Source organism: Phycodurus eques, chromosome 8 (assembly GCF_024500275.1).
Source record: "Phycodurus eques isolate BA_2022a chromosome 8, UOR_Pequ_1.1, whole genome shotgun sequence".
Lineage (NCBI taxonomy): Eukaryota > Metazoa > Chordata > Actinopteri > Syngnathiformes > Syngnathidae > Phycodurus > Phycodurus eques.
Window position 1 is genome coordinate 17,222,173 of NC_084532.1, and position 27,477 is coordinate 17,249,649.

The 27,477-nt window shown below is 41.2% G+C and overlaps 1 protein-coding gene across 1 annotated transcript in view; it reads right to left on the bottom strand.

Annotated features, from left to right (window-relative positions):
• Positions 1 to 27,477, bottom strand: part of hmcn1 (hemicentin 1) — a 79,537-nt gene that overhangs the window by 12,441 nt on the left and 39,619 nt on the right. Inside the window, 55 exon segments of the mRNA XM_061683353.1 lie at positions 27 to 217; positions 317 to 586; positions 990 to 1,124; positions 1,206 to 1,343; positions 1,448 to 1,555; positions 1,712 to 1,876; positions 1,995 to 2,116; positions 2,604 to 2,760; positions 2,854 to 2,981; positions 3,123 to 3,267; positions 4,474 to 4,615; positions 4,741 to 4,877; positions 4,964 to 5,045; positions 5,170 to 5,366; positions 5,452 to 5,730; positions 5,817 to 5,914; positions 6,676 to 6,859; positions 6,958 to 7,082; positions 7,153 to 7,312; positions 7,427 to 7,576; positions 7,746 to 7,877; positions 7,958 to 8,039; positions 8,352 to 8,554; positions 8,635 to 8,748; positions 8,840 to 9,001; positions 9,087 to 9,183; positions 9,273 to 9,460; positions 9,588 to 9,701; positions 9,785 to 9,982; positions 10,208 to 10,358; positions 10,440 to 10,585; positions 10,687 to 10,800; positions 10,983 to 11,156; positions 11,248 to 11,439; positions 12,445 to 12,531; positions 12,617 to 12,730; positions 13,409 to 13,576; positions 13,653 to 13,934; positions 14,280 to 14,435; positions 14,633 to 14,755; positions 15,446 to 15,542; positions 16,362 to 16,537; positions 18,668 to 18,791; positions 18,949 to 19,100; positions 19,238 to 19,414; positions 20,376 to 20,477; positions 20,584 to 20,707; positions 20,958 to 21,112; positions 21,327 to 21,496; positions 21,572 to 21,680; positions 22,067 to 22,348; positions 22,554 to 22,832; positions 23,118 to 23,272; positions 23,361 to 23,487; positions 23,839 to 23,986. Of these exon segments, the coding sequence (XP_061539337.1) occupies positions 27 to 217; positions 317 to 586; positions 990 to 1,124; positions 1,206 to 1,343; positions 1,448 to 1,555; positions 1,712 to 1,876; positions 1,995 to 2,116; positions 2,604 to 2,760; positions 2,854 to 2,981; positions 3,123 to 3,267; positions 4,474 to 4,615; positions 4,741 to 4,877; positions 4,964 to 5,045; positions 5,170 to 5,366; positions 5,452 to 5,730; positions 5,817 to 5,914; positions 6,676 to 6,859; positions 6,958 to 7,082; positions 7,153 to 7,312; positions 7,427 to 7,576; positions 7,746 to 7,877; positions 7,958 to 8,039; positions 8,352 to 8,554; positions 8,635 to 8,748; positions 8,840 to 9,001; positions 9,087 to 9,183; positions 9,273 to 9,460; positions 9,588 to 9,701; positions 9,785 to 9,982; positions 10,208 to 10,358; positions 10,440 to 10,585; positions 10,687 to 10,800; positions 10,983 to 11,156; positions 11,248 to 11,439; positions 12,445 to 12,531; positions 12,617 to 12,730; positions 13,409 to 13,576; positions 13,653 to 13,934; positions 14,280 to 14,435; positions 14,633 to 14,755; positions 15,446 to 15,542; positions 16,362 to 16,537; positions 18,668 to 18,791; positions 18,949 to 19,100; positions 19,238 to 19,414; positions 20,376 to 20,477; positions 20,584 to 20,707; positions 20,958 to 21,112; positions 21,327 to 21,496; positions 21,572 to 21,680; positions 22,067 to 22,348; positions 22,554 to 22,832; positions 23,118 to 23,272; positions 23,361 to 23,487; positions 23,839 to 23,986 (8,487 nt within the window).

The window sequence follows — 27,477 nt, forward strand, 5'->3', positions numbered from 1 at the left end:
ACTGAATACAGAGCTATAGGCCTCACCTGAGCAGTATCGATAACCAGCTCCCCAGAGGGTAAAATGGTGTACTCCCCAGTTCCCTCTCCGAAAGGAACACCATCCTTCTCCCAAGACAGGGTTGGTTGAGGAACGCCCTTTGTCACACATGCTAGCTGGGCCTGATTACTTTCCAACACAACTACTTCCTGTGCTAAGTCATGAATGGAGGGGGGAACTGTAAAGAGAACATTTATTAATGATCAGTAGGTGATTTGATTTATATAATGCAATACAATGTGCTAACAGTGAGCTGTTTGTATTTAGGAAAACTCACTTTGCACAGTCAGGCTCATCTCCAGGCTCGTGCTTCCCACGGCATTGGCAGCAGTGCAAGTGTATCTTCCCGTATCGCCCGGCTGGATGAATGCGATCTGAAGGGAGCCTGAACCGAGCACCCGCTGACGTACAGATTCCCCCAGGGGCTGCCCATCTTTGTGCCATGTGACAGAAGGTGGAGGGACGCCATCCGAGTGACACTGCAGCATCACGGAGGAGTCCACAGGAGCCAGGTATTTCTGGGTTTCTGAGCTGATGACTGGAGGTACTGGAGAGGACCATACAACCATAAGATGTCCATATCGTGAATATAATTTGAATTATTTAAAAACAAATAAAGCAATATGGGAAAAATGAGAGTAGATATATTTTGATTGCAACTCAGCAACTCCATACATTAAGACCTGAGTGACTGCATTTGACTGCAAGTTTGTTTGTGTTTACACACTTTTTAATGTTAAAATTTTACATCTTTTCTTGTTTGTCTCTGGATCTTGTTTCATCTCCACACACGTTGCTGTCTTGTATTGCTTGTCTTGGTGTTCTTTTTTTTTTTAACAATAAAATGAATGACTGAATGAACGAATGAATGAATGACTTAGTCCTGGAGACCATTCAATGTAAGAAATTAAGCTGTTGAAATAACAGTTACTTAATTTTGTCTTACCTACCCTGTACTCTGAGTTTGGTCTTTCCCAGGGCTGTACCCGCTGGGTTTTGAGCTACACATATATAAGTTCCAGAGTTGGACACAGATGCCTTGGTGATCTGTAGACCTCCGTTAGGTAGCACTGTGAAACTTCCACCTATTGGAAAACAAAAGACTTTTCTTTTACAAGCGATCAAACGTGATTACTGACAGACACACACACAGACGTGGTGGCTACCTGTGGTATGTATATTGATGCCCTCCTTCTGCCAGGTGATTGTCGGCCTTGGTGAGCCCGTGGCCCTGCAGGGTAGCAAGATTGGATTGTTGAGGATCACCTCCAGTGCGGATGGGTGTGAATGGATCACAGGAAGCTCTGGGGAAATCAAAGTGAAAATAAACATTTCACCTAATTGTAGTATTTAGTAATATATGGAAATAATTTACCGGTACTCAAGATCCAAAAAGCTGTCTTCTTACCTTGCACTATAAGCTGCACATGGCGATGAGTAGAGCCTGCAGCATTCTTGGCTGTGCATGAGTAGCGTCCTGCATGACTGAGCTCAGCTGAGTTTATTTCTACTTGACCTGAACACAGTCCAATATCCCAAGTCAGCATCATAGCAGTGATTAATCACTGCTATACAATCACCAGATACTCAAATGAGGTATGCCTGTAATAGCTATTGAGAAAATATTAAGGATGTTGCAAATGCGTACTAACAAAACCGTTAAAACCCTGACCTGTATGCAAGATTCTGTATCCTTGTCCCTGTGTGACCAGCTTGACGCCGTCTTTGCTCCAGTGAATTGTGGGATCTGGGATGCCTGATGCAGTACAGGCAATGACCACTGGGGACAATCTCGTTACAACCAGGTCTGTGGGTTCATCGGCTATTGATGGAGGAACTGGGAAGACAGCAGCAGTTAAATAGTTGACTGAAAGTATTTCTACTTTAGAATCACCATCAAAATATTGTCCAGACACTCTTAAACATAATATAATAGGAATCATGATGTCGCTCACCTTGGACAGTGAGATTGATGGATCTGGCATCTTCCCCTGCCTCGTTTGAGACAACACACTCATACAAAGCCGTGTCCTCCACTGTGGGCGCTATCACTATTAGAGAGCCCGATGAAAGCAACCTACACATAAAAAATTAAGTTATTGTTAAATCAGTTAACGTACTAAATTAAAACCTGCCTATTTGCTGTTTCGTGCTCAAGCAAAAGCCCTTTCTCATATATTGTAAAATCATTGCTTTGGTGCCAAGGAACTGAGATGAAGTGAGTTGAGGGGCTTCATGTAGTGCTTTGCCACCATCTTGTGGAACCTTGCTGCCAAAGGAACTACAGTATGTTTAGTGCTTTGCTGCCAAATATCTATAGAAACCTATTGTACAAAGTGTACAATCCTTTTTAGGGGAAGTCAATAACTAGCACATTTTCGCTTTTTGTGGCAGGGCTCAGTCCCTATCCCTCCAAAATAGCAAGAGAACACTGTATTGCTAGAATGTAATGTAAAATACATGAACACATAATACAGTATGCAAAATATTCTGTCTAGTGAAACAGCCGCTTGAGTTAGGAGATCCTGGATAATGAAACAGAAAGGTAGGAAACCTGAATCAACCTGTACATATTCTGGTTCTGGTCAGTATTGATTCCTCGGCCGTTTTTCAGCCAGATCACAGAGGGCTTGGGTATGCCACTGGCCTCACAAGAGAGGGTGGTCTGAACATTAACCGTAACCGTCACATTGGTGCGTCCATCAAGAATAGACGGAGGCACTGCGAGATGAGAGCATACAAATAACATGTTTATTGGCTGATGGACACAGTTAAATGTGTCAATTCATTATGTCTTTGCATGTTTATTCTCACCGTGTACTTCAAGATCTACTCTCTTGCGTTGTGTGCCAGCTGGGTTTGTTGCCATGCACAAATAGCGGCCGGTGTCAGTCACTTGTACAGAGTGGATGTGCAATGAGCCATCCTCCATAAATGTGTACCTGCACGGACATAAATAAAGGAAGTAGCAAATTTTGATAGCAGAGGTTGCACAACAATGATGGGTAATTCCTAGAAAAAGCAAAAATCAACATTTGAATGATAGTAGACAACTTTATGAGTTTGACAGAGTTTGCCTGTACCTGGGGTTATTTCCAGCCAATATGGCTCCATGTTTCCTCCACGTGACTCGAGGTGCTGGTACACCACTTACAATACACTCAAGCACGGCTGGCTTATTAATACGAACTGACAGTGCCTGAGGGCCGTCTTTGATTGTTGGGGCCACTGAAGGGATAAATTATCATGTTTTTTTTCCCCAAGTCTTGTTATACAGTTTCTTTCAATCAATTTAACCTTCTATATAGACCAATTCAACATGACTTCCAAGTGGCAAAAGGCAAAGCATTCTCAAATGGGACCACTAGTAAACAAACACGTTATTTGACCAAGGAAGACCAATTGAGAAAACAGGCTATATGCCTTGAAAGATGATTTTAACATTCTTCTCCACCACCATAGTTTACATTTCAACGGTAAGTTGATTCAAAAATAGATGCAGTGGAAATTCAGACATAGTTAACATTATCACAGAGAAACTGGTTAAAAATCCAGGAGATGGCAATGTATAAAACCTTAACCTTGTTAATGGTAGATGTAGCCTCAAGGCAAGCATGGTACCATAATTTGTAAATGAGCCTATCTTGCCATTGAGTGGTTCTTTTGGTGACTGATACTGTGACTTACAATCTGTTAGGCTATGGTAAATATCTCATTTCCCTGTTATCTAACTAAAAATAATATGATCGCTTGAGCTTGACATTTCTGTTACTTGGTTTAGTTGCCCAGTGGGTGAGCCACACAAGGGCTCTTTGGGAGGTGAAATTGATAGTGCGCTTTCGTCTACTTAGCTAGGCATTCACTTAAACTCCACACACTTCACTCTTCAACCCGATAATGGAGGTTTGGTTCTTGGTCTGTCTCTTTTGAAGTGGCTACTACGCCACCAGGCAGTCTTGTTATCTTCTCTTTAGAACTATATTAGGTAGACGCCCGCATGTCTGGCACCCACAGATTCACCTATTCGTAAATTGTTTTCCCCTCAATTTATTTGCAAATTTTTTCCCATTATTTTTCAATTTTTATTATTGTTTTCCTTTTTTCTTTTTTTGTGTGGGTGGGAAACTAACCCCCAAAATGCTCATTGGCGATTTATATAAGCTTAGTCAATAATGCATTGCAATTAGAACGGGCCACTGTATTTCCAATGCCCACTTGCCTTATCCTCCACACGCACTTGTTTTGCTGGATTAAGTTAGATCTTGTTTTTTTTTTGAGGGAAATTCAAAGAAATCTAAATCTAACCCAAAAATCTAACCCATTTTTTATTTTTAGTTCAGGTCAGTGGTAGTCGCCCACCTTCTGCCACCTGGAAGTATCGTTGTTGTTTACAAACATTCTGAATTGGTTAATATACAAAACAAATACATTTACCATTGACAATCAGGTTAAATTCTCGTGTGGTCTTGCCAGCGATGTTACTGGCCACGCAGGTATATTGAGCCTTGTCACCGAGCGTGGCCATGTTGATCTGTAAGTAGCGGCCCTCTGAGAGAACGCGCACACGTGCAGACAACTAAACAATGGCAAAAGTCATTAATGCACTTAAATCAGGAGAAGTCATTGAATCATATATAAATATATATATATATATATATATATATATATATATATATATTTTTATTTTTATTTTTTTTTTACCTGCAATGGTTGACCATCTTTGAGCCAGTTTAGAGTTGGAGGTGGAACAGCATCAGACTTGCATTCCAGAGTCACCTGTCTGTTCTGCAACACTGACACCTCCTGAGGTGTGCTCTCCCCCACAATGTTCGGGGGAACTGAAAAGCAAAGCTTGATACATTTTACAGCCCATTCAAAAGGTGAGGGTACCATCATTCACTCTCACTATGCATCTGTTACTCACCATGCACTCGCACTAAGAACTCTTTGTCATCATCGCCTGCTGGGCTGTTGGCTAAGCAGCTGTATCTGCCAGTGTCCTCCAACTGAATTAACATTGGAACATGTGTCTTATGTTATTAAATACAGTGTGTATTGTAGCATGTATGTTGTGAATAGTTTAGATTTAACCAGGCAGAGTACTACTTAAAGAATAATGGAATTTGTGACCTGTGCTGCGGCCGCACGGAGCACTTTTCCTCCTTGAAGGAGTCGCAGGCTGTCTGTTTGGAGGAGGGGACGTCCATCCTTCAGCCATGTCAAGGCGGGTGGAGGGATACCTGAGGCCTCACACTGAAGCTCCAGTACATTATTAACCACCACAGACACTTCTGCAGCTACACCAGATCCCTCGATTTGTGGAGGTTCTGAAAGGGAAAGTTAAGACACATCACCACCATAAATCCAATGGTGGGGAGAGACATTAACGGTCTTACTATGACTTTAACCTACCAAGCACTTTCAAGTTAAAGTGACGGCTTGCTTGACCAGCTGTGTTGCTAGCGATACACGTGTAGAGTCCTGTGTCGCTGACTTGAGTCTGGAGGATCTGCATAGTAGTATTTTGGTTCAGTAGTCTCAGTTGCTTCTCTGATGAGAGCTGTCCCCCATCTTTGAGCCAGGTGACAGATGGGGCTGGAGTTCCATCAGCGAAACACAGCAGAGAAACCAGGTTTCCTCTAACTACAGTCATGTCCTCTGTGATTCCTGCGCTATCCAGAACTGGGGGGACTGAGAGGAAAAAATGAATGTAACAGTGTAGAGTTTTCCAAATAGTTGCACCGCAAGACTATAAAACATTACCACATTAGACTCACCATGCACATGTAGGTTGTAATGTCTGTTGTCAACTCCTGCTCTATTTGATGCGACACAGGTGTAGGTGCCACCATCTGACACTTGGGTGCGTGTAATCCTGGTCGATACATCAAACATGTAAGCATGCTGTTACATTTTGGACTTTTAAAGAAAGTTGCAAATAGGCGTCGCACTTTTCAAGAACAATGTGGCATTTACCGATAGATGCTTTCTATGAACACTTCTCAGAATAATTAGACGATGTCATGATTGAGAAAATGAATTGCACTCTCTGCTTTTTGTTGACTTGGTTGATTAGATTTCATTTGTTTCATGTTTTCCTGTGTCCCATGTTCATGTCTTCTTTGCTCGTTTGATTTTTGTCTCCATCTGTTCTCGTCAGCCCTCCAATATATACACACTTATTTTTGACTGCTGAATTGTTTGCACCTGTGTTCCTAAGTCCATTGTGTTGTAACTTGAAGATATGGTTTTGCATAATAAAAATACAATGACTTTATAAAGGTATGAGACTGGAGTGTCGTGATGAGCACAACAATGCAGTTGTATTTAAGGCATGGTAGTCCCGCACCCATACAAAGATGGCATAAAATAGTGCCGGAGTGCATGTACAGTACATATGTACATATACACAACATTTTTGTACTATTTCTTACTATGGATAATGGAAAGATGCTGCAACATGAGACAAAATTAAATCTATCTAATGTTTTTTAGTGCTATTATTGCAGTTTTCTGGTTAGGGTTACACAGAAAGATACAGTAGATCACAGGGAAAACCATTCATAGTAAGGTTGCACTTTAATTGGTGTATGCCCACAGAGGAGATTCTGAATAGAGCCCTGTCCAAAGACCTACCGGAGCACCTGGCCAGCAGAGAGAAGACGTATGTGTGAGGACACTGCAAGGGGAAGGCCATTTCTGAGCCAATTAAGCTGTGGCAGAGGAGATCCTGTTGCAACACACTCGATGTTGACTGTGCTGTCAAGGACTGTGGTCAATTCCTCAACTTTCTGACTGATGCCCTCGATCACAGGAGGCACTGAGGGAGTAAGCGGGGTGCTAGGTGATTAACAGGAGAGTAAATAAATTTGGACAAAATTGTTTATGCAAAACATTTGACTTTTGTGTTTGACCAACCATATATATTCAAATTGAATATCATGTCTTCTTCTCCTGCACTGTTGGAGGCTGCACAGGTGTACTTGCCACTGTGAGTGGTGTGGGCAGCAGTCACAGTGAGAATGCTGCCATCTGGACTGATCCTAAACATCGTCATAATTATCATCATCATCATCATCATCATCATTTATTTTGTTGCATGTAGCAATGTACCTGAAGTCCTTATTCCCTGCATTGTTGATGACTTCTCCATCTTTTAACCATTGGATTGTCGGAGTTGGCGATCCCTGGACTTGACATGTCAGCTGTATGCTTTCATTTAGCAAGACTCCAATCTCACTGGGTAGCTCTGACCCAGAGATACTAGGAGGGACTAAGAGTTTTGTTGGTTTTAGCTCCAGTCAAGTGGATGCACTCAAGAAATTTAACATATTAGCTTAAGAACATGTTCTTCACATGAAACTTCAAGTTCAAAGTCCACAGGTACCTTGTATGGTGAGGTGGTAGTTTTTCTGCACTTTGCCTTCCACGTTGGAAGCCAAACAAGTGTAAGTGCCACGGTCAGACATCTGTGACCGTGCAATCTGAAGCTTGCTGCCTCCAGAGAAGATGTGCATTTCCAAAGAACCGGAGCTCTCTAAACAAATCACATTCATATAATTGTCATTCTATAAAACGAATATGTCAACTTCATTCAATGTTCAAAGCTTTTCAATATGACACTTAGAACCTGTTCATTCACATGGGCATGAAGACCACCAAGACAAAAAAATGGTCTCTGCATCTCTTCATGGGAACAGGTTTACCTATTGGTTGTCCATTCTTCAGCCACATGAGACTGGGAGGAGGGATCCCAGTGGCATCACAGGCAAAGGTGACTGGGTTATTGATAGTTTCTACAACCTTTTCCTCAGCTGGGCCATCGATATCAGGAGGAACTGCAAGCAACGTCCAAATAATAAGTCTTAACTTATAAATAAAATGCACATTAAATAAATAGTCAGGTAAAACTGAATACCATGAATATTCAGGTGGAAGTTTTTGTCCACCTGACCAGCAACATTAGTGGCCTTGCAGACATATTGCCCAGTATCAGACACCTGAAAGTGAAATGACACACATCTAAAAATCAAGATTCTAAATCAATTATAATTATCCTTTTATATATCAGATCTATGTAAACATTTCAATTTTTTAGGAAAGCGCTAACATTCTGCTGAAAAGTAATTTGTAGCATAAACAAATTAAGGCTTCCCAACGGAGAGGAAGATGTTTTAGTTGGCAAAAACATCAGAGGTAAAAAAAAAAAAACACACACACACACACACACACACGCACACGCTCACCAATGTACAAACAACTTGACTTGACAAATCATCATAGGTGTTCAAAACTACAAAAATGAGACTCACCTCTGAGCTTCTGATCTGAAGCGTCTGCCCCCCAGCCAGCACGTGCAAGTTGACAGACTCTGTCACCATCCTTCCATTCTTGTACCAGGTGATGGTGGGAGGTGGTACTGCATTGGATTCACACTCCAGAGTCACTGGTTTACCCGCAAGCACATTGACAATCACAGGAGAATCCCCGTTATTGTCCCGGATACTCGGGGGAACTAAGAGGCCAATAAGAATGGAACATTTTTACTCTGACATTTCTTGCATTCAGTGTACATTACATAAAGGGAGGACTGACCAAAAACTGTCAGGTATATGTTCTTGTAAGCCTCTCCTGCTGCATTCATGGCAACACAACTGTACTTTCCACCATCGGATACTTTGACTTTCAGGATTTGTAAAGTACGACCACCTGCAGGCAAAAATTAAACTGCTATACATTAAGAATTCATGTAATTACATTTGACAGTTTAGTACTTCTCCCTGACATCAGTTTAACATACCCGGCATGATGAGTGCATTGGGGTTGGCCTGAATTGGACCCCTGTCATTTAACCAACTCAAGGTAGGAGGCGGTAAACCAGTGGCTTCACACGACAGGGAGACAAAGTTGTTGATCACTACTGTCACATTCTCATGGTTTAGGCCTAAAATAGTTGGAGGAACTGAAAGAAGAAAGATACCGACGTAGTGTTGGAAAAAAAAAAACTAATTGGAACACATTTTCATTTTACAATTTCTTTGTCTTACCGTGCACATTCAGATGAAAGGATTTTTCAACACTTCCAGCCACATTGTCAGCCACACACACATAGCGTCCTGTGTCAGACACTTGAGCCGTCAACACCTGACAGTGCATACACGTACCGACACAGAATGCATAGTATTAGATGTATGCGTTAATTAGATATATAGTAACAGTCGCAGACCTGCTACCTGAAGTGTTCTGCCATTGGACAGAATCCTATGAGGGCCATCAGGGCTGACTGGCTCACTGTCTTTAAACCAGGTAATCTTGGGGACGGGGTTTCCATTCACGTGGCATTCCAAAATACTTGTTTTATTGGCCAAGACTGTCACCTCATCAGGTATATCTCTGTGTATTCCTCGTATAGTAGGGGGCCCTAATATAAGATGGATATATGGATATATATATATATATATATATATATATATATATATATAAACAGAGGTTGCAAAAACTCTTTTCAAAATGCTGAATCCAGTCCAAGTTCAATGTAATGTACTCACATAATACTCTAACATCATAGTGAATGGAGTCTTCGCCTGCTTCATTGACTGCCACACATGTGTATCTGCCCGAGTCCTCCGTCCGAGTCCTGGGGATCTGTAACACTCTTCCTCCTGACAGTAAAGCATTGACATGTTGGTATGCATGGGCTCGTTCTCTTTCTTTCTACTCTTTATTTCAGTTGTTTCTGTCTCACCTGGCATGATCAGAATATTGTCATTAGAGGTCAGTGGCTGGATATCTTTGTACCACGTGAGTGTAGGAGGGGGTACAGCATTGGTCTCACAATACAAAGAGATTGGATTATTGAGTATCACATCACGAGCATCCACTCCGAAGCCTGATGGGGACAGTGTATCACCAATTCCAGCGGGTCTGTTGAAACTAGGAGGAACTGAGGCCAAAAAACAAACAAAAAAACAAAAAACATATGCACTGTATATAATTCATGGAATAGTTTTAGGGTTATGGAGTAGTACAGGATTCTCATTTGATGAGATTGAATGAATGATTTAAAAATATGATGATTTTAAAAAACTGTGCGAAAGAGAAATTATCTAAAAACCCATTAATTTCACGTTTGGTCTCAGGCACATTATCATCAGTCAACCTAGTTCACCTTGTATATTTACATCAAAGTCCTTCTCGTCCTCTCCCGCTACATTAGTGGCTATGCAAGTGTAGCGACCAGTGTCTGACACCTGAGCATGTCTGATCTGAACAATCCGACCATTAGCTGTGATGGACACATGCTCATCTGCCCGCAGAATCTATACAGAAGAAGGATCAGCAAGAGAAATGAGAGTTTAACTTAGACATAAATGCATTACACTGAAAAGATGATCATGTACCTTTCCGTCCATGTACCACTGCAACGCTGGGGTAGGAAAGGCCTGAGCTGCACACTCCAGGGTAAGTGTGCTGTTGACCTTGACCTTGACTTCTTTCGGGGTCAGTCCTTCGCCTGGAATATCATTTTTATCGATTTGTGGGGGGACTGAGGTCAACAAAGAAAAAAAAGCATTACAGTTTTTAAAATGAGGAGAGTCAAGACAGTTTTATTAAATAAGGCACAACATGCTCCTGGTGTAAGCTCACCATATACTTTGACATCATAGTGCTTGAGTGTCTCTCCAGCTTCATTAGTGGCGACACAAGTGTAACGCCCCGCATCGCCTTCCTTTGCCTTAAGAATCTGCAGGGTTCGCCCACCTGGGAAAGGATAAACAAAGAACTTCAGAATATTCATGTCTACAATACTCAGGTTATTTATTCATATCATGTTTTGTCACTGACATGAAACATATCGATCAATGTAGGCCAAGTCAGTGAAGTGGTTAGATGTGAAATAACCTTTAGAAGAATTCAAGATAGACTTAAATATAATACCACACCTGGAAGAACTCTGGCATTATGACTGGATTCGAACGTTATGCCATCTTTGAGCCAGGTGATCAGCGCAGGCGGGTACGACTGAACTTCACACACCAGTGAGGTGGGGCTACTCAGGGTTACCGTCACTTCTTCTGCCAAACCATCCGGTCCTGATCCAGCAATGGTAGGAGAAACTGACAAGAATAGAAGAGAGTCAAATAATAGAACGTGACAACATTTTAATTCAGTAACTGAATGAACCTCAGCAAGCTTGTGTGTATGTACCCAGGACATTGAGGTTGAAATGGCGGCTGCGATCCCCTGCATTGTTCGATGCCAGGCAGCTGTATCTGCCAGTGTCAGCCACTTGCACACCAGAAATTTGGAGGTAACGTCCATAAGACAAGACATGGTTGTGCCTATCAGGCACCAGTTCTTTCCCATCTTTTAGCCATGTAATTTCTGGAATTGGGTTACCTAACAAAAGTGACATACAGACTTTCAATATTTGCAGAGAATGGTGTGGGCATGTACGAGGTATGTCAACAAAGTCACAAAAAGATATATTGTATTTCAAATCCAAACTATAATCTTTGATCTTTTCACTTCAATGCGGGGCAGACAATCAACTCGCACGCCAAAGAGATCCTGAGGCTTTTGTTTCGTTGGGTGGGCAAGAAAAGCGTCTGACAGTTCCTTCCTGGGAAGAACATCGCTGCTCCGAACCAAACTTCCTACTCACCCGACCGAGCTCCGTGCTATTTTTTTTCCTCTTTTACAAGCTCAAGGGGTCATCAAGGTGACCAGTTTTGAAGATGTGGACGACATCAAGATGGCTAATGCAACAATGCTGCAGAGGTTCCCGGAAGAATCTTTCCATGCATAACGGCATGGCAGAGAAGGCTGGGAAAGTGCATTAGATTCAAGGGGGATTACGTCGAAGGGGAACATTTGTAGTTTGGATTTGAAATATATATTTTCTGAGACCAGTACTGGAACTTGTCTGACACCCCGCTTACCCTAATTTTTCATGTATAATGCGCACCCATGTATAATACGCACCCCCAAAGTTGATCTAAAAATTCTGGAAAACCCTTCTACCTGTATAATGCATGATTTTGCTTCTACCCATATGATCAAAACATTTATTATATACAAGTATTATCTGTATTTTATTTTTTTTCCCCAAATAATTATTCTGAAGTTAAGTACTTTATTTGAACACATAATCCTTTTTTAAATTTACTTGCTCTTATTTTGAAATTCATAGCCCTACTTTTATTTAGTAAATTACAAAACACACAGTTGTGCTCATATATTTGATTACCCAGGCAGAATGGCGGCATACATGTATAAAATGTGAACGTTTTGTTCCATTTGCCCCTATACCTATGTATAATGCGCAGTATTGAGTTTTGACAATTTTTGGGGGCAAAAAATGTGCATTATACACGAGAAATTACAGTATATAATGTTCTTTACCTGAGGCCTCACAGGTCAGAGTAATGTTGTGCCTCTCCTTCACTTTTGTGTCTGTAACACTTCCTTGTTCTACAATGCTTGGTGGAACTGTTGTGATTAGGTAAAAACATGTTAAAGAGTAATCAATGTCTCCATATGTACAAAAAAACAAACAAAAGAAAACTTCATTTACCAAGGACATCAAGGTCAAAATTCTTCTTTTCTTCTCCAGCACTGTTTGATGCAATGCAGGTGTACCTCCCAGCATCCTCCACCACAGCATGCATTAGACGCAGGTTACGTCCACCTAGAGAGTAAACACATTAAATTTAATCATCATTTGTCATTTGGCAACGTTTATACATATTTCAGGCTTAAAAACATTCATAAATTGTACACTAGATCCTAAAATGGCAGTCTGTCCATAGTAAACTATCTAGAAATTGGGCTATCATGCTCTCAGATGTAAAAATAATCCATGACTTCTTTGATGAGCTTCCAGGTTAACTGTCAGTATGTTTGTCTAAACAGAGTATGCCCAATTCATCTTACTTTACTTTTGAATAGCACCATCATCCCATAGAAATAATGTTCATTTATATTATATATATAAAATACTAGTGGCGGCACGGTGGACGACTGGTTAGAGCGTCAGCCTCACAGTTCTGAGGAGCGGGGTTCAATCCCCGACCCCGCCTGTGTGGAGTTTGCATGTTCTCCCCGTGCCTGCGTGGGTTTTCTCCGGGAACTCCGGTTTCCTCCCACATCCCAAAAACATGCATGAATTGGAGTCTCTAAATTGCCATTAGGTGTGAATGTGAGTGTGAATGGTTGTTTGTTGTATGTGCCCTGCGATTGGCTGGTAACCAGTTCAGGGTGTACCCCGCCCCCTGCCCGATGATAGCTGGGGATAGGCTCCAGCACGCCTGCGACCCTAGTGAGGAGAAGCGGCTCAGAAAATGGATGGATGGATGGATAAGTTTACCTGAAAGAACACGAACAGAACTGGTGCCTCTGATTGGCCGACCATCCTTCAGCCAGGTGATGGCAGGAAGAGGAATACCAGAAGCCTCACAGCTAAGAGCCACAGTGTTCTTCACAACAACACTGACATTTTTTGGGAACTGAACCTCACCAATGATAGTAGGTGGGACTGGAAAACAGAGAGTAAAAAAAGTAAACTAAAGCACAATGCAATTAGACTAAACAAAATAGGGGACGCTTCATACCATGCACACTGATGTCATGCTTGCTGTCTGCCTGCCCTGCCACATTAACAGCCATACAAGTGTAGCGTCCTGTGTCTGAAACCTTAGCATCTTTAATCTGAAGCAGCCTTCCCTCATTCAGAAGCTTAGCCCCATGCAAGCCTGTGATGGGTCGTCCATCTTTCAGCCAGCTGACTGCTGGCCGTGGCACGCCATCTGCAGCACACTGCAATGTCACATTGCCTCCTTTTGTCACAATGACGTCATCTGCGCTGCCCTCCCTGCGTCTGATGGAAGGCCGGACTGAAGTGAGAAGAGCACACAGTTAGTTACATATGTTTGTTTAAGGAGTATACTATATGTCTCTAGACAACTCCTGTGGTTTCTTCTGCAGTTAATATGTACAGTACAATACTAAACAGATATTTCAGTTGGAGGTTTTTCATACAAATCCCAATTCCAACGAAGTTGGAATGTTGTGTAAAATGAAAAAACTTTTTTTTTTTTTCAACTTATACTCAACCCACTTATTTCAACCATCATTTTATTAGACCGGGACATATTACAGATACAATTTGCAATATGGAAATAAATTTGTCTTGACTGAAGTAATAAATGGATGCCTCATATCAGTTACAGTATACGAACCATAAACTTGCAGGCTGTACTCCTTGGAGGTGCTGCCGGCTGCATTGGAGGCCATACAGACATAGGAAGCTGTATCTGCCCTCTGAGCACTGGAAATCTGGAGCTGACGACCGCCTGACAAAACCCTGAGCCGCTGGTCATGCTGGAGCACCGCACCTGAAACGCATACATGAAAGATCACCCACTAATGTATTGATCACCCACTAATGTTTTGCAGTTTACATATGTATGATTAACAGATTGTTCACAGCAAATATTTGTAGACACAGTAAGTGTATTGTACAGAAGCATACCGGTATTGTTCTTGCTATAACATTGCATATATTCTGTTAAATATAAACATTCAAACCTACCATCCCTCCTCCAGCTCAGACTGGGAGGTGGTATTCCACTGGATTCACACACCAGTGTGATGAGACTTCCTTCAATCACTGTGAGCGGTGACACCTCTTCTGAGCCTCGAATACTGGGAGAAACTGTAGTAATGATAAGTCCCCAAAAAGGGGTGCCAAGTACTGAACCAATTTTACAGGTACATTTCACTGAGGTGTAAAGGAAACAATCACAATCCATGTACTGTATGTTCTTTCTTTTTCTTCACATCGTTGATGTTGGACAGAAGCCTTGTAAGTCCAAATATGGTCCATTTTTTAAATATTTTTTTCCACAAATCGATACCAATGGTCAGTCCCCACGTGGTCTGTGATTTTTGCAAATTAACAATCAATCTAAAGGGTTGAAATAGCTTGAGAGAAAATCTATTAACTCCAATTTCCGTCTGTTGTGGTGTCAGCTCATATTATTTTCTTTTTTGTGAGGATTCTGTGCAACAACGGCAATATGAAGCTTGTCCTTTGCTGAATATTTATTAAATCTGTATGGTTTTCGTTGTACATAAAGCTGCCTAATGAGCCAGAACTGGCGAATACGTGTCACAATCTAAAAATGGTGGCTCTCATAAGCCTGTATAAGAAGGGAGATGCGATGTTTTAAACATATTTTCTTAAGAATAAATGCTTATCGATTTAAGTAAACAGCAGCTGATAAAGAAGATACGCACAATTAAAATATAACAAAGTTTTGACATCGTGGCTTTAGTACCCTGTAAAATACATTGTTTGAATGCTTTATTATAGCAACACATAAAGACAAAGCACAAAACTCACCCCACACGTTCACGTTATAATTCTTCTCTGTCTTGCCAGCAATGTTTGTGGCCTCACAGGTATATCTGCCAGAGTCGTGCACCTGAGCACTGGCAATCTAGCAATCGGATTTACAGAGGAATTGTTCACTTAATACCAATCCTGACACTGTACATTCTATTATGGACAAGTATTGGGACACGCAACCGTTACACCTACATGAATTAATAAAGCAAGAATGTGTGGAGTTTTCCCATCTCTCCACTCTTCTGGAAAGACAAGATTTTAGATGGGATTTTATGGGAATTTGTGTCTATTCACCCTGAAGAACATTTCTGAGGACATGAGAAGTGGACTCGCTTACAATCTCAAGTTCATCCTACAAGTGTTTAATGGAGCTGAAGACTGGGCTCCCACATTCTTCCACACCAAACGTATCTAAGCTGCGCCAAACTGTTCCCACAAAGGTGGAAAAAGATACATGTCTTCATTTTGGACATCCATCCGCCATCCATCTATCTATCCAGCCATCTATTTTCTACATTTTCTCATTAGGGTTGTGGTTAAGATGGCGCCTACTCCAGCTGTCTTTGGTGGGTACACCCTGGACGGGTCTCCAGCCAATTACAGGGCACTCCGCACAGGAAGGCCTGATCCGTGATTGGAACACAGAACCTCAGAACTTTGAGTCAGACGGGTTAATCACAACACCACTGTGCTGCCGTCGTAGTATGCTTAATTAAGGCGTCAAAGCCAAGCCCTGATTGATTAATTACCTTAACCTATTAATAAATGTATTAAGAGGTTTGTCCCTTTAGTGTATGTAAACACTTCAAGTAAATATATACGACATATACTACTAACTAAAGAAAAGGTGGGAAATAACAAGTGATTTTAGCACTAAGTTTGTAGTTGTTTGCCAAGGTATATTTCCTACCTTGAGCAAACTTCCATCTGCTGAGAGAGTCAGACCAGGTTTCCTGAAGAGTGGGCGACCATCTTTGCGCCACAACAGAGTTGGTGGGGGAATGGCATCGCTCAGACAGTGCAGCTCCACAGGACTACCGAGCATCACGGTGGCGTTCATTTCCTCACCCTTGATGTCGGGCGGCACTGTGGAAGTTATGTGTGTACGGTTACAAATAAAACGCCTCAAGCAGAAGATTATATCATTAAACATATTGGACACACTAAGAGCGTCATCAAAATGTTGTCCTAACAAAGATAATGATGCTTGGTTTGATTAAAACTGTCAAATGGATCTTAATTCCACAATATGTTTATCATTGTGGTGGCGGGTCATACTAAAAGGTGTTTTGGTTACTATTTTATTGAGTGAAATGAGGGAGGCAAAAGAAAGATACCTCTCTATATGATGTAGTGAAGTACTACACCACAGTAAACCAAAATTACAATAACAAATATATTGACCAAGAGCACTAAGCACTATTTTTCTTATGAAGGCAGAAAAAAATTCTTATGTGAAGGGGACAGTGGAGCTCTACAGATGTTCACTTTCACTCTGCATCATAGTTTATTAATGTTATCTGGGCAGAGTGACGTGATCTTACTTGATACATGATTTTCTAATTTGGGCATTTGGTGCTCATTATCTTGTGCCAAGACAGCACCAATAAACCCACTCAACATTTGTTTGTGTATTTAAAGTCAGGACAGCTTTTTTATCAAACACCTAACCACTACCTAAATTACACATGCACTGAGATGTTGATGTTGAGATCTTGGCAGCAATGAAAGCAAAGCTCACATAATAGGACAACAACATAATAGGACTGTAGTGGAGAAGTGATCTTCATTTGTGCTGGAGCCTATTTCAAGAACTAAATGAAATAACCTTAGATAAGTCAACATGCAACTGTATTACTTCACCTGTTATGGTCATTACTCAGGTTTTCTACATTCATTATTTCTCTCTGCTTGTTTGTTTAAACATGGCCTGACTGATCAAATGCCTACAAAGCAATTTCCTCCACATTATTGACAGACAGAGAACAAGTCACAGGGGAAGGATTCAAACAGGCCCTCAACTCAGTATTTGGCCAGACACAGGAAACTGCTGAAGAATGGGAGCAATTACCACAGCAAATCTGCATTCATTTCTTCAGACAAGCTCTTCTTGATCCTTCGGAGGAAATACTCACCATGTGGATGTTTGCATTCCGCATACATCCAGTGTATGTTTAAACAGACACACATGTGCAGCCCCCATAATTCCCTCCATGTAAACCATGTCTTATGTTGCCAAAGTGACTTTGATTGGACTTGTGTAAAAAACTGAAATGCCGTCACGCTCAGCACCCTGCAGGAAGCTGACAATGTTTATTGCAAGGCTAAGCTTATTCCAACCGCACTTCCTCTCAATACACGTGCTTTTGTCAAGACCCCTGTGGTACACTACCGGTGTGATCTGTTGGTCTGGTGGAAGACAAAGTGCAGTCTGATGACAAAAGCAATTTGTCAGTAAAACAAATAAGAAAAAGATGTAAAGGGAACAATGGAACAAGCAGAGCTTTTGTTCCTCAGTGCTTGCCAAGAGCTTTTATCATTCATCATCATCATCATCAATCATTTTTACTGATATTTTAAATACTTTAACATATAAGCAAATTTCTGGCACAAAAAAACATGTCAGATCCTGAAAAAAACATTTTGACTCACAGGAGTGGGATTTAAATCAAGAGCAAACCCATAGAGCCCCAGAGATTTTTGATTGGTGTTTTTCCATTTCTTCATCAGAAAAAGGACAAGTTAATTCTAGAGAACGTAATTCTCCAAATATCCAAAAACAAGAGTTTACTGCCCCATCACTACATTTTACAACCCCTTACTGCTTTACAATTAATGTAGTTTAGTCATTCCGTTATTGCATGACTTTCGTTGTTTTATTGAGAGAAAGGGTGTTGTTTATACTGAGACATTTAAACTCCAAATTTAATGTTATGGCTGTGGTATCTCACTGCACTTTGGCAATGTACTTTATACATTTAAGATGCAAGGTGCATGAAGCCTCATTTAAATTATGCTTTTGTTTAAAAAAAATATGACAAATATGTTTTAATAACGCACCCACGAGAATCACATGGACCACTTAAGGTTTTTTAGAGGTATCACGAGTGATCCATGGACTTTAACAAACACTTGCTAAGAAGCGTGAAATTGTGTCATATGGCTTAATATGAATGAAGAATGAACAGAACAACCAATAAATGCTGATGGACTCACCATAAACCCGGAGATCATAATCTCGCTGTTGCTCTCCTCCAGCGTTGACAGCAACACAAGTATACCTGCCCGTGTCACTCACCTGTACACTGCTCAGAGACAGCACCCTGCCACCGGACAAGACCTGAGGGACGGCCACAGTAAGCGAGTGTGTCTGTCTATTTACTGTATAGATATGCGTGGATGAAAGGCTTAATAATAATATTGTTAGTAATAATGTGTTGTGCATCTCATGGTTTTATTGTTTGTTTCAACAACAACAAAAAAGGTATTTAAAAAACCTGTATGCCATGGGATACACTTGTCACAGGGCTGCCATCTTTGAGCCAGGTGAGACCAGGTAAGGGCACTCCAGTGGCCTCACATTCCAGTCTACCAGCCTCGTTCACTACCACAGTTACCGTGCCACCTCGGCTCGAGATGACTGGAGGCACTACATAAAAAAAGAGGGAATTTTTTAAATTTTTATTTACTGAACAAATCCATAACAACGATCTGATATTTTAACTGACACAAACAGATAAAGGATCAGAAAACATCTGCAGTAATGGGGGGGAAAAAGACACTGACCAAACACCTGCAAACTGCGGGATATCTCTGCAACTCCAGCCAAGTTGACTCCCACACATCTGTATATCCCTGCATCAGATAGCTGAGCTCTTTCAATCTCAAGCACCTGGCCACGTTTTAGCACAGTCACGCCCGCTGCACTTGTCAGAGGTCGGCCATCTTTGTACCATGTTATCGCTGTTACACAAAGGAACGTGTGTCAACATTAAGAGGCAAGCAATCACACTATTGATATTGCCCATCATCATTCTTTATTGCATGAAAAATGGTTTTCCTGTAGTATTTATTGCATGTTTGAGTATGGTTGCTGGGGATTGCCAACATATGGCATGGTGATATGCATGTATCGAACAGTATCAGCATCCTCAATTCATCTTTCTTTGGCAAAGAGTGTTCACATGCAATTTTTGAGGGCATTGCAACTTCTGTTCTAGTTCAATGTGCGCAGGAGGCAAAACAATTCTGAGAAACAGATATAGTACACCACTGCTATTCGCGGGGGGTAGGGAAAGAACCACACTGTGAAAAGTGAAAATCAGCGGATAATTGACGGTCATTATAACAGCAGTGGGGGCGGGGAAAGATGTTTTTTGTTTTGTTTTTTTAAAACACTTAACATTCTTGAATAAGCGCGGATAAACCACCATGAAGCATTTTCGGGTTTGGTTCCGGCCAAGAAGAAAAAAAAAAAACAGAAAAAAAAAGGGGAAAAAATGGAAAATAAATCCATGAATCCGTGGATGCCAAACTGCGAATATGAGGGGGGTCCACTCTCATAGCTGAAATTGATTAAAATAGTTGAGCACTTTTTTAGACCTGTTTTAGAAGATGCCTGTTAGGACATTTTTGCATTACATTATTTCACAGACCCCAGTAGATCTGGAATGCAACATCAGATCCAAAATACAAAAACATCCGTATAAAATTTTCAATTATGCTGGAATGCGGGTGCTTATCTGTACAGTACACGCTACATTGCATGGAATGAATGGCAGTCAGAATAGAATGACGTAACCGTAGGGAGTCATCTGAGATCAATTTTCTGCTGATAGAGTCATAGGGTAAGCCAAGGCTAGAGCAGTGTCAGAAGAAACTGCCTCGGAACTAGAAAAGAACAGAGGTTGTTTGTGAGTCTCACCAGGTAATGGACTGCCTGCAGCCTTGCACTCAAGCTCAGTAGAGAAGCCTGACAGGATGGTCTGGTTGATGATGTCTCCAGTGGTGGAGATTGTGGGGGGCACTAAGAAACACACGCATACACACAGAGTTAATTATATATACAGTAGCATAACAATACACAGGAGAAAACAAGACACAGAGGAGTCCACTCTGTATTGTTTTGTTACCATGGACACTGAGCCGTATGTTTTTTTGAGCTTCACCAGCAGCATTTGTGGCCAGACAGGTGTATTTCCCAGAATCCTCTTGTCTTGCCCCTTTGACCTTTAGCACTCTGCCTGCTGACTCCAGCTGGTGTTCAAAAAAACATGCACACAGACACACGACAAACATGTCTAATTACCGTTCATGTTAAATTGCAAGTTTCACTGCTTGTTCTAGATTTCAGAGATCAAAAAAGTTGTCTTGGTTTTAGGTGTGAAGAGTTACATTACATACCTCTTCTCTTTCTCTCTACTCTTTAAATCAAATAAAACTAAGACCAACTCTTGTTTTTAATTAGACAACGACTACTTGTCATACTCAAATCAATTGATCAAACCTTAAAGTGCCCCTGTGATGTATCAACAGGTCGACTGTCTTTAAGCCAGGTAATGGTGGGCGCAGGGATGCCACTGGAGATGCACTCCAGACTGATTGGTTTATGCAGAACCACCGCACGTTCAGCAGTCCCAGGGGATCGAATCAATGGAGGAACTAGAATAGTTCAGAGGGTAGACTTATAGAATGGGAGAATAGCCAAAATAGTATTTGGATAAAGCAAGAAAAGAAAAAGAATAGAAATATTCACCCAAAGATTTCTTGCAGCTTGAATTTAGACTGTACATTTTTGAATTAACGTACTGTATGTTGCAAAATATTTAATGCACAAATATAAAACTTCTTTATTTTTATTTGAAGAAAGCATTACCTTGTACAACCACATTGAAGTCTTTCTCATGGTCTCCTCCTTCATTGGTGGCCACACATTGAAAGCGACCTGTGTCCGAGACCTGAGTGCGGGGGATAATCAGTCGCCATCCATTGGCTGCAAGTCGAAGCCCCTCGCCATGTGTGACAAGTTGACCATTTTTATACCACCTAAGGACGGAGATGACTTTGTTCCGAATTCTATGTAACAGGTAAAATAAACATTTTATAAATCTGAGGTCTTACGTTATGGCGGGTGCAGGAGCCCCAGTGGCGTGGCAGTCCAGCTCCAGAGGACTGTTTATTATTACATTGCTGTCAGTCATTTCATCTCCTCCATCAATTAAAGGCGGCACTAAGAGAAATTATTTTTTTAGATACATTCTCACATGTACATATCCTCTGGTCTTTGCAATGGGCCTTATTTTAAACAAGACCGTATCAGTTACATTTGCAAAGGCACTCAGACAAAGGAGGTGTAACTTTCACAAGTGGAATCCAAACACAGAGTATAGATACAAAGAATCAACAATACATATGACACACAAAGGTGTTTAAAAGCACTTGGGATAGAGGTTTGAATAGTGTTGCAAGGCATCCAAAATATAACAAAAAACAGCCTAAAAGCCTCTCCCATTTGCCTGGAGAATCTATTTTTTGCATGTGATTGGATTGATAATGCGTGAAATGCATTATATTATAATAAAATACAAATATGTCCCCACAGATATTTGTGCATACCCAAAACTCTGACGTCGTATTTGACCTCTGTCTCCCCAGCAATGCTCGTTGCCACACAAACATAGCGTCCCGAGTCCAAAACCATGGCTGACAGGAGTTTTAGTTTCCTCCCTTGCTCGAGGACATGAACACTGTCTCCATCTTGCACTGGAACTCCATCCTTCAGCCAGGTAAGGGAAGGGGGAGGGTAGCCACCTGCCTCACACTCCAAGATGAGAGGCTTACCGAGAACTACCTTTCTTTCAGAAGCCCCGCTCTGTCGCCCTTCGATGGAAGGAGGCACTGGAAGTGGAAGATGAATTAGTAAAAAAAAAAAAGAATGAGAAATTGAAGAGAGCGGTTCAGGTTATCTGATATTCTACTTCCACTTCAGCTTTGTCAAACCAAAGTGTCATATTAGTATAAGTATAAAAAGTATTTACAGTGTAAAAATATGGTCAGTAGTAAATTGTAGAAGCCCAGCGAGAATAAAATATTGATTTCTTACAGTAGACATCAAGCTCAAAGCTCTTTTCAGCTGTCCCGGCCACACTGGTCATCTTGCAGGTGTATTGCCCAGCATCAGATGCCTGCACCCGAGGGATCTTCAGGTAACGACCCTGCTCTATGTACTGAGACTGACGGCTAGACAGGACGGCCTCTCCTTTTCGGTACCAGGTGACGATGGGGAGTGGTACTCCCCGTGCCTCACACTCAAGTGTGACGACTGTGTCCAGCAGTGCGGTGACTTCTGTTGTTTTGTTTCCACCTTTTAAGGATGGGGGAACTTGAACACAAGGAAAAAAAAAAAAAAAAACATTTTAATTTATGAATTTTCCTCTAGATTTTTGTGTGACAAATTTAATGACATATTAAATTAACTAATCTATTTCCAGAAACCAATAGCAATAAATCCTTCTCTGGAGATTTTTACATCATGCCATTCTTAAAGCCATATTAGATGTTGCAGAGATATTTTCCCAATATTTTGTCACGGCATTTCATAAAAAAGGATTGCTCATACAACAGGAATGCCTCACTCCATAAGTACTTTTTTTGTCAAAACACTCACCATACACGCTGAGATTGAAGTCCTTGGACTGTTTGCCTGCTCTATTCATGACACTACATTGATACGTCGCCTGGTCTCCTAGACGGACACTCTTTATTCTTAAAACTTGACCATGATTCGTGACCTCCAAGTTTGGATCCCCGAGAAATACCACCCTAGAAACATGACAAAGCATAGGTGAAAAAGAAAGATTAAAAAAGGACTTCACTGAATTTGACCATTATAATATTATTGGGTACTAACTTTCGGTCCTTGTACCACTGGATCGTGGGAAATGGCACACCTTTCGTTTTGCACTCCAAACTGATCTCCTGTTTGAGAATTGCAGACATATCTTGGGGGGAGTCTGACGCTGCAATTGTTGGTGGGACTGACAGAGGAAATATGGTTAATAAATCATTAATTCTTCCAATTTCTTTAACATATCCTGTCCGGAATTCCTATGTCAATTGGCTAATATTGAGGGGTACACCTTCGATTTACCACAAATCAATTAAATGATTCATTAACAATAACACAGGACCTGACAAACATGTTTTTTGGAATGTGGGAGGAAGTTGAAGCAGGTGGAGAGAGACAAAAATAGCAAACCTCCACACAGAACTGCACAAGCCAAGATTTTAAAACAGATCCCACCCCGGAGCAACTTGCTTGTCAATGCAGCATTGTACTTTATAGAGATTAAATTAATGGTTAGTCATTAGTGACTGCCTTTACTCACCCAGTACATCCACAAAGAAGTATTTTTCTGTGCTGCCAGCAATGTTGATGGCTTTACAGGTGTAGCTGCCCGCATCTGCTATGGCTGCCTTCAGTAGTTTTAAGGTTTTGCCCTGATCGAGAATCTCAATGCTGTTACTAGCCTCTACCTATTGAACAACATAATGAAATATTAAATAACATACAACATACAAAAAAAGTACCGTAATTTCTCGTGCATAATGCGCACCCCAAAGTTGACCTCAAAATTCTGGAAAACCCTTCAGTTATGTATAATACATTTTTACAATGCATGATTTTGCTTCTACCCATACGATCAAAACAAAGTATTATCTGCATTTTGTTATTTTATTCAAATAATTATTCTGAAGTTAAGCACTATATTTGAACATGTAATACTTTATTTTTATTTACTTCCTCTTATTTTGACATTCACAGCCTTTTTCGTAACCTCTAGTTGGCGGTGGCATATTGGAATGAAAGTGTACAGCTTTTTCATTACCTTTTGATGGCGGCATACATTTATAAAAAGGGAAAGTTATTTTTTTTTCATTTTCCACTATACCTATGTATAACGCGGAACATTGACATTTGACTTTTTTTTTGGGGGGTGGGGGGCATTATACAGACAGGACATTAACTACCTATCCTGCTCTTAGTGGAGCCACTCAGTTATAGAACTACTAAGAAATATCTAATACTAAGAAAAAAATTGGTTTTAAAATATTTTCAATGCTGTTAGTTAATTTGAATTACTTGCAATACATAGCAAAGTTTTTGTCAATAACTTTCCCATTCTTTATTTTTATCATATTCTCTCTGTCTCAGAAAAGAACATTAAAGGACAATTCCAGAAGTCCAATTTTAAATCTTGCTGATCGTAAATGTCAATAAATAAATAAATAAGTTTGCTAGCTCATTAGTTCGCAGGCTAGCAAATGTAATAAAAGGTTAACTTTCCCTTAAGTGTCCCAGTTGTGGTTGTGTTGCAAACACCGTTCTGCCAGCGTCGTGAGCAGCGTGGCGGGTGTTACCACAACAATGAATGTTTATTGAATCCAGAAAAAACTCCCATGTCCATTGTATGGAACAATAACCTGTCCCACTCTGCCTCTGATTGGCTAGCACCAAGACAGTATTGGTACTTTTGATTTGCTGTGTTTGGAAGCTCTTCACTAACACACACACGCACGCACACAAACATACGTACGTAAACCATGAGTCTACGGAAGCAGAATGAATATGCTTAACGCGTCCATGCTAATTTTCATGCATCACAGACACGGGACACACATCAAACGAGATCCCTGTATATCTATCCATCCATCCATTTTCCGTACCGCTTATCCTCATTATGGTCGCGGGCGTACTGGAGCTAATCCCAGCTATCTTTGGGCGAGAGGCAGGGTACACCCTGAACTGGTCGCCAGCCAATCGCAGGGCACATATAAACAAAGAACCATTCAGACTCAAATTCACACCTACAGCCAATTTAGTCCTCAATCAACCTACCATCCATATTTTTGGGTTTTGGGAGGAAACCGGAGTGCCCGGAGAAAACCCACGCACGCACGGGGAGAACATGCAAACTCCACATAGGTGAGGACAGATTCAATGCATTTATATATATATATAAATCCAAGGTCACCACAACAGTCTATCAGAATGTTTTAGAGGATTTCTTATTGAAACATGGCGCTCACTCAAATCCAGAAAACGTCGTACGCACAAAAATATCCAGATGTATGAATCTGTGCGTACGCATGAATCCAAGCACATTTCCTTCGTACATCCAAATCAACGTGGAAATGAGTGCACATGTTGGAGTAGCCGACTCCTCCCTGTGCATGCCCACATTTAAATATGCAAATCATATTTAAATGAATCCTGCGCCTGGGATCCCGATCTCTGCATGATCAGGAAAAAAAGGAAAATGAGCATGGTAATGAAGAAAAATATTTTTTTATGAATGTGAAGTTGCTCAATGAAGTGGTTGCGCGCAAGAAAATGCTCTTTTGGCACGCTGTCCTCCAGCGTTAACGTCAAGCGAAAAAGGAGTGAATGGGACAGCGTGTGCGGCTGTCATTGCTGTTGAGTTAGAACGGTGCGCACACGCTGAATTAAAAAAGAAGTGGTCAGACATTACGGTGGATTAGGTGCATTACAGCTGCCCACCGCCAAAGTGTAGCCAAAACAGGAGGAAGATCTCCTCCGGCATCCCCACCGTCTGCGAATCAATTACACTTCAACAACCGGCTGCTGCTGCCGGCCCAACTGGCCGTGTCCTCACCCGTGCTGTGCTAGAGTCACAGGAGAAGATTGTGAGGGCAATAGGCGGCATAAATGATCGCCTTCATCAATTTATAGGCGTCCTCAGAAATATCAGTGATTCATTAAATACACTGGTCAACAAGTGAATTCCGAGTCCTTGCTTCTTTTACATTGTTGAAATCAAATGTTGTCGGGTATGAATTGTTCATCAGTGCTAATTGCTCATGTGTCTCTGATGTGCAGATTTATTATAACAGTTTCCCAGCATCACCTCTAAGTGTCGCCAAAGCACCAACAGCTGCACAAACGTGCGCACGCCAGCCATGAAGTTGGCGTGAGGCACCGCACATTTCCACGGACATTTCACTCTTGATACATCTGAACTTTGCCATGAAAAAGAACGTACACACCTTTTTTACATTAGGCCCCTGGTCCCTGCCCAGACCGCCAGAAGCACCAAAACCTGCTTTGATGCCCATGCCATCACAGTGCTTGACTGGCCAGCCAACTCACCACATCTAAACCCCATTGAGAATCTATGGGGTATTATCAAGAGGAAAATGAGGGGCACCAGACCCAAAAACAAAGAACTGACAGCATGAAGGAAATCTGGGCTTCCATAACTCCCAGGCAATGCAACAGGCTGATTGCCTCAATGCCATGGCACATCGAGTGATTAAAGCAAAGGGATTCCCAACCAAGTACTGAAGATGAAAACATCGTTTTGAAAGTACCATATTTTGAGTGATTTAATATGACCCTAATTTCTTTCTCTTTTTTCTACAAAATGAAGAATGGTAATTTCTTCACAATATTCAAATGTTTTGAATTCCTGATTTTGTGGGTTTTATGAGCTGGAAACCCAAATGATGTAAAAATAAACAAATAAATACTTGAAATTATGGGCCCTGAAGCTATAATCTATGAAAGTTTAACTTTTTGAATGGAATTATAGAAATAAATGAACTTTTTCATGATATTCTATTTTTTTAAAGGGTCTGTATGTGTATATATCTATATATCTATATCTATATCTATATCTATATCTATATATATATATATATAGATATATCTCCATCCATCCATCCATCCATTTTCTGAGCCGCTTCTCCTCACTCGGGTCGCGGGCGTACTGGAGCCTATCCCAGCTATCATCAGGCAGGAGGTGGGGTACACCCTGACCTGGTTGCCAGCCAACCACAGGGCACATACAAACAAAGACTCACACTTCACTCACATTCACACCTACGGGCAATTTAGAGTTGTCAATTAACCTACTAAGCATATTTTTGGGTTGTGGGAGGAAACCGGAGTGCCCGGAGAAAACCCACGCAGGCACGGGGAGAACATGCAAACTCCACACAGGCGG